The 13,400-nt window shown below is 39.6% G+C and overlaps 1 protein-coding gene across 1 annotated transcript; it reads left to right on the top strand.

Moving 5' to 3' along the window:
- Positions 1–6,047: 6,047 nt before the first annotated feature.
- On the top strand, positions 6,048–6,986 carry LOC102009205 (olfactory receptor 5AN1-like). Its single transcript, XM_005408267.1, has one exon. The coding sequence runs from the start codon at positions 6,048–6,050 to the stop codon at positions 6,984–6,986; it is 939 nt and encodes a 312-aa protein (XP_005408324.1).
- The last annotated feature ends 6,414 nt before the right edge of the window (positions 6,987–13,400 follow it).

Genomic DNA, 13,400 nt, shown 5'->3' with positions numbered 1-13,400 from the left:
GAGTGCCTTTTTCTTAAAATTTTATTTTAAAGAGAAAAAAGTAAAACAAAATTTCAAAACCCTAAATTCTAGGGTTAGGGTTAGTTTTTTTTGTAGCCTTTACAATAGGAGAGTTACAATGGTTAATACATTATGTATTGTTATTTTTAAATTAGTACTCAGAGTACAAGACGCATTTAATGGTACAAACAATATTAGCACAAACCTTTCTTTTCAATGAATTAAGAGAAATTAGTAGTATAATGATCTTAACTATCATATGTATATATATATATATGTATTTTTTTTTTTTCTTCTTCTTCTTATTTTGCTTCTCCCTTTCCTCTTTTTTCCTTTCTGGAATCCCAGTTTCTTTTTCTTTTTTCTTTTAAAGAGAGCAGTACATGAGAAACAAATGGACAAAAAAATAGAACAGTAGCAGCATACCAGTATACAAACATAAACAAATCAAAGCAAGAACATCAAAGTGATACAGGGCCTCAAAACAAATTAATACAAATCAACAGTGGTTGTTACATTGCATACCGCTATCCTCCACTACATTGCTCAGATTATCAGATGTAAGAATGAAAGATTGTTCAAACCATTGAAGAGAATAAGAAAATAATTCTTCAGTAAAGCATTAGAGATAGAGAGTTTCACTAGACAAGATGGTAGGAATTCATCATTGTAATTCCATTTCATATTATTACCTTCAAATCAGTTGCTCAGACCACCCGACACAAGCATGCACAATCGATCAGAACACAAAAAATTGTGAGCGTTAACTGTTTATTTCAATATACTATTAGACAACAGCAATACAGTCATCTCAGCTATTCATATATATATATATTTATGTTTTGCCTTCCTTCTTTCTTTTTTCTTCTTTCCCTCACCCAGTCATTCTTTCCTTTGAGCAATTTCTTTCCCTTTCCTATCATCTATTGTACATTTTGAGTTTTACCTAGTCTTTCAGGTTCCTACATCAAGGAGACAATATGATGTTTACCTAGCTGGGTCCGATTTATTTCACTTATGAGTATGGTCTCTAGTTGCATCCATTTACTTACAAAAGCCTCGAATTTATCTTTTTGAATAGCTGAGTAATACACCATTGTATAAAAATTCCACAACTTTTTTATTCATTCCTCAGTGGATGGGTATCTGGGTTGTTTCCAAGATTTTGCTATAACAAATTGTGCTGCTATAAACATGGGTGCACATATATCGCTGTGGTATGATGTCTTTAATTCTTCTGGGAAAATATCCAGAAGGGGAATAGCTGGGTTAAATGGGACTTCCAATCCTAGTTTTGTGAGGAATCTCCAAAATGATTTCCACAGTGATTTCACCAATCTACACCCCCACCAGCAGTGGAGTAGGGTTCCTTTCTCCCCACAACCTCTGCAGCATTTGTTATTGGCTGATTTCTTGTTGATAGCCATTCTTTCTGGGGTGAGATGGACTCTCAATGTCATTTTAGTTTGCATCTTTTTCAGTGATTTGAACACTTTTTCATCTATTTATTTGTTGTTTGTACTTCTTCATCTGAGAAGTGCATATTCACTTCAGATGCCCAGTTTTAGCTTGGGTCTTTAAATTTAGGGGTTTTAATTTTTTCCAATTCCTTATATGTTCTTGATAGTGATCCTTTGTCTGAGAAACAGCTGGCAAAATTTTTTTCCTGTATTGTGGGTTGTCTCTTCACTCTGTTCATGGTTTCTCTTGCTGTGAAAAAGCTTTTCAATAAGATGAGATCCAAGCTGTTGATTCTTTGTGATAGTTCCTGTGCAATAGGGGTTTTATTCATAGTCTTTGCCTACACCAGTGTATTCAAGAGTTTTACCTATTCTACCTTCCAGCAGATTTAATGTTTCTGTCTTAATATTTAGATCTTTGATCCATTTTGAATTTAGTTTAGTGCATGGTGAAAGATATGGGTCCAATTTTAATCTTTGATATGTGCAGAGCCAATTTTTTCAGCACCTACTATGAAAGAGGCTGTCTTTCTTCCAGTGAATGTGTTTGTCACCTTTGTCAAAGATAAGGTTGCCAAGTATGTCTGGAGTTGTTTCTGCATATTCTAATCTTTTACATTGATTTTAGGTCTGTTTTTGCCAGTACCATGCTGTTTTTGTCACAGTAGCTTTATAGTATAATTCCAAGTCAGGGAGTGTATTGTTCCTGGCCAGGTCTTTGTTGCCCAGAATTACCCTTGCTATTCTAGGTCTCTTCTGGTTGAGTTTTAAGATTGTTTCCTCTAATTCTGTGAGATATGCTTTTGGAATTTGGACTGGAATAGCATTAAATCTGTAGAACAGTTTTGGAAGTATGGCCATTTTCACCCTCTTGGATTTTCCTGCCCAAGAGGAAAGGATATCTTTCCCTTTTCTGATATCTTCTTCAATATCCTTTTCAAGAATACTGTAGTTTTCAACATAGAGGTCTTTTACTTCCTTTGTCAGATTGATTCCTAGATATTTCATTTTTTGGATGCTATTGTGAAAGGTGTTGTTTCCCTAATTTCTCTCTCAGTGAGTTTGTTATTCATGTACAGGAAGGCTATTGATTTTTGAGTGTTGACTTTGTATGCAGCTATGCTACTGAATTTATATATTAAATCTAGCTGCTTTTGGGATCTGCTATGCAGAGTATCATGTCATCCACAAATAATGATAGTTTAATCTCTTCCTTTCCTATCATTATTCTTTTTATTTCTTTCTCTTGTTTAATTGCTCTGGCTGGGACTAGGTTGAATAAGAGTTGAGCACCATTGTATGTACCTGTTGGCCTCTTAAAGTTATATTTGAGTAAATGTGATTCAGATCACTTGTCCATTGGATTGTATTTTTTTACTGGGTTGTATAAGTTCTTTGTTCACCCATTATCAGAAATGTGGTTTGCGAATATTTTTTTCAGATCAGTAGATCAGTTTTTTGTAGATCAGTAGGTTAGTTTTTTGTGATGCAAAATCTTTTTAGTTTGATGTAGTCTCATTTCTCTTTCCTTGTTTTCATTGCCTGATCTTTTGGTGTAATCCAAGAAGTCATTGTCAGGGCCAGTGTTGAGGATGTCTTTGTGTATATGTTCTTGGAGTTTTGTCATTCCAAGTCTTGCAGTTAGACCTTTTCTCAATGTTGTGTTGATCTGTGTGTGCTGTAAGGTAAGGGCCACTGTATATCCATTCTTGGTATATGTAAATGTACTTTCCATGGCACCACCTACTATTGAGACTGTCCTTACCCCATTATGTCTTCTTTGTGTCCTTATTGAAAGCTGGATGACTACATAAGCTCCGAATTGATTCTGCCTCTCTGTCTTCTTTCACTGGTTATGAGTGTTTTTACGTCAGTGTCATATTGTTAGGTATCAGCAGGCCTGAGGAACAAAGGTACGGGTTGGTCCAAAATAGCACACATTGCCAGTTAATGAAAGAAAACGTCAATGTACATTTATAATCACTTGTTAGGTCTCAAGGTCAAAGCAGTCCCAGAGCACATGGTGTCATTTGAAGGTTACACTCTGTGCATAATCCTTCTGACACCAGGCCACCTGGCTATCTAACTCTAAAACAACACACACAGTGCTCCTGGTTGCCAGTTTCCTCCCAGTGTTATCAGGAAAGGAAATGTTCTCTCAAGGTCTCCCTGCCTTGAGCTGGGATCTGGTTTAATTATGAATTTATCTTTTTCAAACTTTCTTTTGTAAGTTCCCATGTGATTAAAGCCTTTGGGGGAAACATTGATCATCTAAAAGGGACAGGAAAGCATTTTATAGTTCCAAAGTAACTCCTGAATAAAGTATTGATAACCATCACAATTACCCTAGCTCTCTGAAATCCAGAAGTAACTTCTGTGTGCATAAAAATGCACCCAAACCTGTACTTGGTGCAGGCGCCTTGGTGGCACTGCCCATTTTCTCAATGGAAAGTGTAATTCTCTCTTTATCTACTTTACAATCAATTCTACTGGTTCTTTTACACAGCCACCTGTGTGTCCTGACTGAATTCTTGCATCAAGGGCACAAAGGACAGATGCTCAAGGAAGTGAAGAACTGGTTCCTCACTGAGTCGGGCCCCAGCTGCCCAGAGGAAATATTGTTTTGATTACTATAGCTCTGTAAAATAATTTAGTTCTTCTTAATCTTTATTCAACTTAATTGTCTCCGAAGAGCAAATCTGTGAAATAACTACTACATTGGCCTCATTTTACAAGTGAAAATACTGAGGCTTGAAGAAGTTAATTTTGTCAAGGTCACACAACTGCTGAATGCCAAAGTAGAAATTCAATCCAAACAGTCCAGCTCATGGTTGTAATCCTCAACCGTGCCTCTGTCACACATTCATCTTATCTTCCTCAGTGCCTTGATTTCCTCCTCAGCGATGCATAGGGAGTAATATCCTGTCCTCCTCACACAACTAGTGTGGTGACTAATTTAGGTTAAGAATTGAGGAATGTACCTACGTACCCGTAATGAAAGTGCTTTGTGGGGAGGGAGTGTAGATGGATCTCATTCGCTGTTACTCAGCTGCATTACCAGCTAGCTGTGTTTTCTTAGGCAAATCCCTCCAACTCCCCTCACGTTTCCACCTGAAAATTCAGAGTTTTGGTGTAGAAGGTAACTATGCCCTTTGGAATTCAAACACCTGAAGGGCACGTAAAGAGAAGCTACAATTCTGCAATCATGGAAAGGCTGTGGGGACCTGGCCACCTGAGACAAGCAATCAGCAGGGAAACCCTCCACGGCGACTGCTTTTTCTTCCTCTGATTGGCCTCTCTTCACCTCTGCTCTCAGTGGCACATTTAAGAGGCACTCTGGTTGTGCTCATCTCCCTTGCTCGGAGTGGACAGCAAGTTTCAGGGCCCAAACCACCCATCTAGGGGTAAAATAGGCCCAGTTGGAAAACTGATTCAGAAAAGGGATTGGTGATTTCATCCTTGGGCAAGAAGTCTGTCATTCTCCCCCATCAAGGTTAGGGTGGAGAACGGGGATAATGTTGGCTTCTGTGCTATTTCCGGGTCTTTGAGCTCTTTCCAGGGACACAAGGGGGAATGAGGCTCTCCCCCTACCTCAGCCCTCCCTTGCCCTCACTTCCACTCCTCCCACTTCGTGCCCTCCCTTGGTGCTTCTTGTCCTTAGTTAAATTCTCTGACCTTAGTAAAAAAAAAAAAAAAAAAAAGAAAGGAAAGGGTAACACAAAAGTGTAAAACTCCAGGGACTCCTCTTGGAGGAGGGACAGGTACTCCAATCTAGGTCTGTGATTTTTTAAGAATGTGACCTTGAACTTTGTTCTCTTCTGTTTTTCTTTTGTAGAACAGAACAGTAGGACCATGTTGAGTCAAAAGAGACCACCACTACGAAGCCTGACACTTGCAAATGTGATTGAGAACTACACAAAAAATAACATTTACTGAGTGACTGGTGGAAATTTCCTAAGATCAAAATATGCTTGTTTATGTTTCTCAATTTTCTTTACCCCAAGGACCTTTACAATTTGAATTTTGCCCTTGAGAATTTTGTTCTGGAAATAATAATAATTTCCACTTAAATACACAGTTTGATTCATGACTTCGGAGTAGTAGGAGACAGTCTTACCGTTATAACCTAGTGCTCTCGTACAACTGCTCCAGACCTTCAGAAACCTTCAGACAGCTCTCCACTGTCATCTTTGGTGACCCTCATATTCTGGAGACGTTAGTCCAGGCAACACAGGTAGCACTGGTGTAAATGCCCCCCCCCAAAGTTCTTATCGTTCCAGCAACATTCTGGGCTTCCTTACCTGATTCTGTCCCTTGCACATCTTCTCAAACTGACCGTGTCTTTGTTAGATCAGAACTGGAAAGGATCTCTGTTAGTTCTATCCACCTAGTGAAATCTCTCACTAATATTTACATTAGTCACTTTTCGTATCTCAAATTATCTTGGGAGATGCTGAATGTATATCACCTTTTCCAGTACTCACTAGAGGAAGAGATAAAGAGATATAAAAGTGGTAATTCTGCAATTTCACTTGTGTCACCAATGCCTTCTCTTGTTTCCTCCCTGATATTAGCAGCACTGAGACAATGACTGTGGAAAGGAATATTACAGAGATCACCCAGTTCATTCTCCTGGGGTTCTCAGATTTTCCCAGAATCACACCAGTGCTCTTCGTTACATTCCTGATCATCTACATTACAAGTCTGACCTGCAACCTGTCCCTCCTTCTTTTAATACGGATGGATTCCCACCTGCACACACCCATGTATTTCTTCCTCAGTAACCTGTCCTTCATAGATCTCTGCTATGTCAGTTCCACGGTCCCCAAGATGCTCTCCAACTTCTTCCAGGAGCAGCAAGCTATCACCCTCGTGGGTTGCATTGTTCAGAATTTCATCTTTTCTACAATGGGACTGAGTGAATCTTGTCTCATGACGGCCATGGCGTATGACCGGTATGCCGCCATTTGTAGCCCACTGCTCTATTCCTCAATCATGTCACCCACCCTCTGTGTTCAGATGGCGCTGGGATGCTACATGGCTGGAATCACTGCTTCTTTATCACAATTGTGTGCCTTGCTTCAGCTCCGCTTCTGTGGCCCCAATGTCATCAGGCACTTCTTCTGTGACATGCCCCAACTGCTAAAACTATCCTGCACTGACACTTTCTTTGTTCAAGTCCTCACTGCTATATTAATAATGTTTTTTGGAATAGCAAGTGTCCTAGTCATCATGACCTCCTATGGCTATATATTCGTGTCCATCATGAAGATCACATCAGCTACAGGCAGGTCCAAGGCATTCAACACCTGTGCTTCTCACCTGACAGCCGTTTCCCTCTTCTACACTTCCAGCATCTTTGTCTATTTGAGTTCCAGCTCTGGTGGCTCCTCCAGCTTCAACAGATTTGCATCCATTTTCTACACTGTGGTGATCCCCATGTTGAATCCTTTGATTTACAGCCTGAGGAACAGGGAAATCAAAGATGCCTTCCACAGGCTGCAGAAGAAGATGGTCTGCTGCTAAGGCTGCAGATCTGAAACTTCTGACAGATTCAGCCTGTCAGTCTCCCCTTAACTTGAAGCAATGTGTGCATTTGAAGGACTGGGGAAAGGTTGATTGAACTTGATGGAATCAGTGTGCCAATGTGGACCCATCGTTGGCTGGATGACTTAGGAACACAGCGCCTTTCAGTCCTGGAAGTTTGTTGTTTTCATGAAGAGCAGGGGCCTCTTCCTTTTATCCACAGAGATTCGTGAAACTAAGTTTTAGAAACTTTTTACTTCTTTTTGCTTATGAGATTGAAGACTGCTCAATCTTAAAGTCTCTACTTTTAAAAAAGCCAGTGGCAGAGGCTCCAGGACACAGAAGCCTTGTCTCCCATGTGGTCTGATGCAGCATGAAAGACGTGTGGTCACCAGTGATCCTTCTATGTTTCTCAACAGGGTGAATGAGCATAGAGAAGGACCTACCATTGTAAATACATTCAACTACAAGAGGTCCTGGCTGTGTCTTCTGCAAAGACCAAACTGAGACAGCTAAGTTTTGTCTAAGGCAAATCAATGCTGATTATCTATTACATTTTGGGTCCTATGCTTGTGTCCACTAGGTATTGCTTGAGAATAGGAGGTGATTTGAATCACAAAGATGGTTGGAGAGAAGGACATGACTTCCTCAGCAAACTTAGAAAACTGGTGATTTGATTTCTTGCATCTACAGCCTTGTAGGGATTTATGGTGGGATTGGTTATTTAAAGTCTAAGTTATGGCCAATAGGAATGTCTGACAATGTGCACCTCCTACTCACCCCATTAAATTAAAATTATTCTCCATTAACAGAGCTAACGAACTCTGGTATCGAATTATTTCTGACGTTTCAGACATTTGCTCAAGTTTGTTGTCTGAAGACCTGTGTGAATTCATTATAATAATTGTGTCACTGACTATTCAGTGTTATAGGTACTAATAACAAATACAGAAAACTGGTACACATTTTTTTTTATTGCCTATGTACGCTCACCGTTTTGTACAGTATTTTGTTTGTATCAGAGTAACATAATGGATGCAGTAAAATATTTTAAACTTTAATGTTTATATTTTTCAGAAGTCATAAGAATTCAGAGAAGAAATAAACAGTGGTACAGAGGGGCTACTCATCTCTGGCCATATATGTCTATCTTAAGGAGGACATAAATTATGTCATTCTAGCTTTGGTTAGAAAAGGTCCAAGCCACAAAGCAATGACCACTGATTTGCTAGATTACTTGTATTTGAACAAACTGATACAAGTCAGAGGTCATTACATTTATACATTCTTTTTGGAGATTCATTAGGTTCTTAATATTGTCTAGTGGGTCCAATTCTGACAAGAATCTATCAGTTAGTTTGTTTAATAAAGGACTGTAAATGAAAAGCTGTTCATAGGTTTTGCCAAATCTTTTACACATGATCAAGATTGTGACAAAGGGGAATTGTAGACAATCTGAGAGAAGGTAAATGCTCTCATTATGCCAAGGAAATAATACTATCTGAATAAACTATATGTAGCACCCCCAAGTATAGTCATGTGCTTAGAAGCTTTGTTGTTGTTGCTGTTGTTGTTGTTTTTAAGAAGCTTTGTTCTTCAAGATTGTAAAAGCATAGAAGTCAGTTGCTACAGTGCCACGGGGTCATAAGAAGGAGACAAACGTACTGTAGTAAGTAATGAGGACATTTGATAATGGTGCATAGATTTGCTGCTTGATCAGCTCAGATGGGCCCAAGCAGGTGATTAACAGAAGGTGATGGTTAGATTTGGAAGCAGCTTTTTGGGAGTTTTAGTGGATGAGTGACACCCTTGGGAACTGTTCCCTTCAAAGAATTGACTTCACAGGTGGCTGCTAAGTATCACTGTCTAGAGGTACTGATGAGTAATGTCATGAAAGTATTATTTTAGAGAACAAATCTGGGATAAGTGGAAAGACACATTTATTCAGACTTCTTCCTGAACAAGATTTGGCACAATGGTATGTCTGGATACTAATCTTAGCAGAACAACGGATTCTAACCAAGGTTGGAGTGTGGATTACAGAGGTATTTTAGCTTTCTCTCAGGAATTGCACAGAAATTTAGTCATATGATATCTCCAGTGTATGGGCAAATTAAAGGGATGTAAACAAAGATCTGAGGCAAATTCCAGGTGACTAACATTATAAAATCATCCCATGCTTACCTGTACCTGATGATTGTAAAATCATCGCATGTATTGTGTACCATGAGGTTGAAAAATGTATCTTGCTGTATTATATGAAAATCTTTCTCACACTTACTATATGCTTAAAAAAATTCCCAACTGACCTTGTCCCCTTCACAGATACATAGGCTAAGATCTGGCCTAGGCCACACCAATCAGTGAAGCAGTTATTTTTAGGAACCAACTCCACCCAGTTAGTATAAAGTATACCTCAAAGTCACTGGGCCTCCAGAGCGGGACCTCCCCACCCCATCTCGCAGCACCACTCTGCTGTCACCATCGTTTTTCTTCTGCTTCTTCTGCACTTGCCACATTTGAATTAAACTTTCACTTTGTACCGTACCAGTCTTGACATCCCCATTTTCTGAAAAAGTCCCACTTCTTCATTCTTTGCCAGAGTGAGGGGAAGGACCTGGAAAGAGGCACAGGGTCATTAAGGAGTGCCCTTACTCCCCAGAGAAACTCCCATGTAACATCCAGGGAAAGAGTGAATCTGTGGCCGTCACTCAGTTTGACAGACAGTGCATCAAGGTACATTGATAAGAACGAACAGAGAAATAAAGGGTTTCTGTTTTCTTATCTAAAGAGGTGCTAAGCCCATATATAAAACAATAATTCTACATTTGGGGGGGGTCATTCAACACAAGGTGATTGGAATAGCCCTGTACCCAAAGGAGATGAGAAGAATCATGAGTTCACATGGATTACCAGGGTTCAATAGAAGATTAAGACAAAGGCGAGAGAGGGCTTGAGTTCTTTTTGCAAGTTTAATCTGAGATAAGAGGACACTCCGAGGAGGCAAGTAAGCATCAAATTTGAGAGAGGAGAATGTTCAAAGGTTACCATTCAGAACCATGGACCTTAAAGATGAAAAATTGACTCTCAATTGTAACTTAATGACTCAGAATCTCACTTTGGAGTAGTTTAGAGGCAGAGGCAGATTCTTCAAGGCCATAAAGTTGACCATTTGGACTCAATTTTATACCTGAGCACTTGGCCTAAATAATCTTCCTAAAACAAACCTACAAGCTTTCTAAGATACCACATGCTTTTGTCTTTTTCAAATCCTTCCTACGATGACCTATTAATAATGTTTACAGAATACAGAAAAAGTTACTGTTCATTAAGATTTTTTTCAGGAATAATATTTGGACCAGGAGATTAGTCGTAAGAATGAGCATAAATTTGAACCTCAGGAAGCTCCAAAGTAAGCCTGTCTCTCACAGACACACAGGGATGAAAAAAGAGAGGAGGAAAAATAGGGTTTCGAGGAAGACAGGGGTTAGAGACACAAATACTCTTCTCTGAGAATTCAGTTCTGTAGCCTTTCAGACCCCTTTGACATACGCAGCTGTGTCTGTGCTGAGCAAGATGAGAATTAGGCTTTCAGTCCTCTCGGGAAACTCATGAGAAAAACTACCTTCTGTTGCATAATCAGGACTTCACGGACTCTAAGTCTACTAATATATAATTCACATTTGTTTATGATGTGTGTGAATGACATTGTTGGCAGGATCAGAGCTACCAAACTATGAATTCTCGTAAAAGCATTTTATAGTCTTGTGAAACTAAAAACTCTTATATTTTTAAAAAGTAAATGCTGTAAACTTTTAAACATGATGGTATATTTTCTTTTTTTTGTTTTGTTTTGTTTTGTTTTGTTTTTCTCCGGTACCGGGAACCGAACTCACGACCTTGCGCTTGCCAGGCAGCATGATGGTATATTTTCCACAAGCATCTTGCTTATCCTCAATTACATCCTCACCAAAATGACTTGCAAAAGTTACCATCAGAAAATGATCTTTATTACCACTTGAGGTGAGAAGTAGTGAGAGACCACATGTTAGGAAAAGTGAGAAATTTCCAAGGCTGCTGCACGGGTGATGTTGAATTAGAGTTTTGGGTGGAAGTAAGGATTGTTTGCCAGTCTTCTCTACTCAGAGGCAAGTGAGCGAGGTGAATATAAGCAGAAGAGTGTGCAGGGGAGCTGCAGCCACAGAGCTAAAGGAAATATCCCCCAAGGGAGATCCTTAAGCTACCAGAGGCAGAGGCGAATGAGGAAAAGTTGGTGGAGTTCCGGTGGAATGCTCAGGTACAGGGGAGGCAATAGCATGGCTTGAAGAATCAGCCTGAAAGAGAAATCCACTTGCTCTAGTCCAATCTCAGAGGGTTTAGAAAGTGAAGCAGGGATGCCTCTGGACCGTAGGACCCCTTCCATCCCAGCTCCAGCAAACATGCCTTCTTGGGAGTGGTTCTAACACCCCACGGCCAGACTCCTGGGATAGAAACCTCTCAACCTCTCTCTCTCTCTCTCTCTCTCTCTCTCTCTCTCTCTCTCTCTCTCTTCCTCCCTCCCTTCCTTTCTCCTCCCTCTCTGTCTGCCCTGGGAGAAGGAATAGAGCAAGAGAGATATTTGTAGATTAGGGCACCAGAAAAATGAAAAGCCAGAGAATCACTCAGAGGACAAAGATGAAATTAGTAGTTATGGGATTCTGGAGAAGTCAAAAACAAGGAAATGGCATTGATTGGGGACTCAGAGCTGAAGGCTGGGAGAGCCATGCTTCAGGAAGCTGTGGACTGCAACCTGTGAAAGACAGGAGTGCAAAGAGCTCAGTAGCCCCACAGCAAGCAATCCCCCAACGTTCTCCCAAACGCCTTCCCTTTCTTTCCTTCCACTTTCATCTGGCACATGCTTGGAAGGTGTCTGTATCTGCGAAAAGAATACTGGTTCCTCAGTGTACAAACTTAATCTGCTTTACGATTTGGGGGAAGACAGCCACACTGTGTTTGTGTGGGGAAGACGGCCACAGTCGTGCTTGCCACCCAATGCAGTTTGCAAATGGAAGTCAAATTTTGCCACTTATGCTTGTGAGCTAAATGCTTTCATTTGCAAACAGAGTGTTTGTGAAGCAATCATCACTATAATTATTAACCAGTGCTTTAGTCACTTAACAGTTTACCCCGCGTGTCACTCAGGCAGGTGTCATTTCTTTTTTTTTTTTTTCCTGCACCAGGAATAAAACTCACTACCTCCTGCTTGCCAGGCAGGCACTGTGCCGCTGAGCTAAACCCCCAGCCCGCAGGCAGGTGTCATTTCAACCAGTTGATTCTCGTTTGCATGACATTCACTCGTAGGTACATTTGTTTTATACTGACTATTTTTTGCACACTTTTTAAAATTTAGAACTTTGTATTCACTTTTGATGTTTGTTTCTAGTGAAATCTAAGAAGAAGTTCTGGTTATTTTCTTTTACTAGCTCGTGTTTATTTTGCTTGTGAAAAATAACCTATAATTTTGTGCTACAATCTGTAAAAACTCTTATCATAAGTACATTAGATATAATTTTTATACTTCTCCAGAGCTCAGTGAGGTTGTGTTACAACACAGAATGGACACGTGTGGGACGCTGAGACAGAGCAGGGAGTGCCAAGAGATCCATGAAAGAGAAAACTGAAAAGGGAGAAATGTCAGCGTACCAGAGAGGGAAAGGTGTGTTATGAAATGGAAAGACAAAGAAGATGTCTCCTAATCCAGAGACCATAGAAAGACAAAGCAAAACTAAAAAAATTCCATAGTGGTCAGTGATTATAATAATTCTCTGGGTGGTTTTGATACAGCTTGCCAACATCTACAAGTGCTCCTGTAACCAAAAAGCAAGAAAAAGTATTAGTATAAAGTATGTATGTACCTTCTGGACCAACAAATATGGAACTTATTTGTTAATTATTCAAAATGAAGTGGATCAAAAAGTCATTTACAATTTAGATTAGGTCTAGCACACCAAAAAACTGAAAGATAGGAACAGCAAAATGTCAACCACGTTGTCTGTCATCAACTTCTTCACCATTACATTTAGTGGGTAGACATTTTATTGAAATTATACTGCTCCCCCGCCAAAAGGCCAACACAATAGTATAAAGTGTGTCTTTCAAAGAAAGACAGTAATAAAAAAAAAATTTAGAAAGAGATTAGATACTATTGCCCAGATTATCATTGCATTGTGTATTGACTATATTGATATACCATACACAGAAGAATTATTGAATAAATTTCATACAGTTGTCATTTTTATATTTCCGGTTATGTTATCTTATAAAAATTAAAAGAAAAAAATGCAGTTTCTGGTGGTCTGAGCAACTGATTTGAAGGTAACAATATGCAATGGAATTACAATGGTGAACTCCTACCATCTTGTCTAGTGAAACTCT

This window comes from Chinchilla lanigera, unplaced genomic scaffold, assembly GCF_000276665.1.
Source record: "Chinchilla lanigera isolate Chin_1 unplaced genomic scaffold, ChiLan1.0 scaffold00110, whole genome shotgun sequence".
Taxonomy (NCBI): Eukaryota; Metazoa; Chordata; class Mammalia; order Rodentia; family Chinchillidae; genus Chinchilla; species Chinchilla lanigera.
This window is presented reverse-complemented; position numbering and strand designations above follow the sequence as displayed.

Excerpts from the sequence above, each read along its gene's own strand:
- LOC102009205 (XM_005408267.1), top strand. The coding sequence starts at position 6,048 with ATGACTGTGGAAAGGAATATTACAGAGATCACCCAGTTCATTCTCCTG.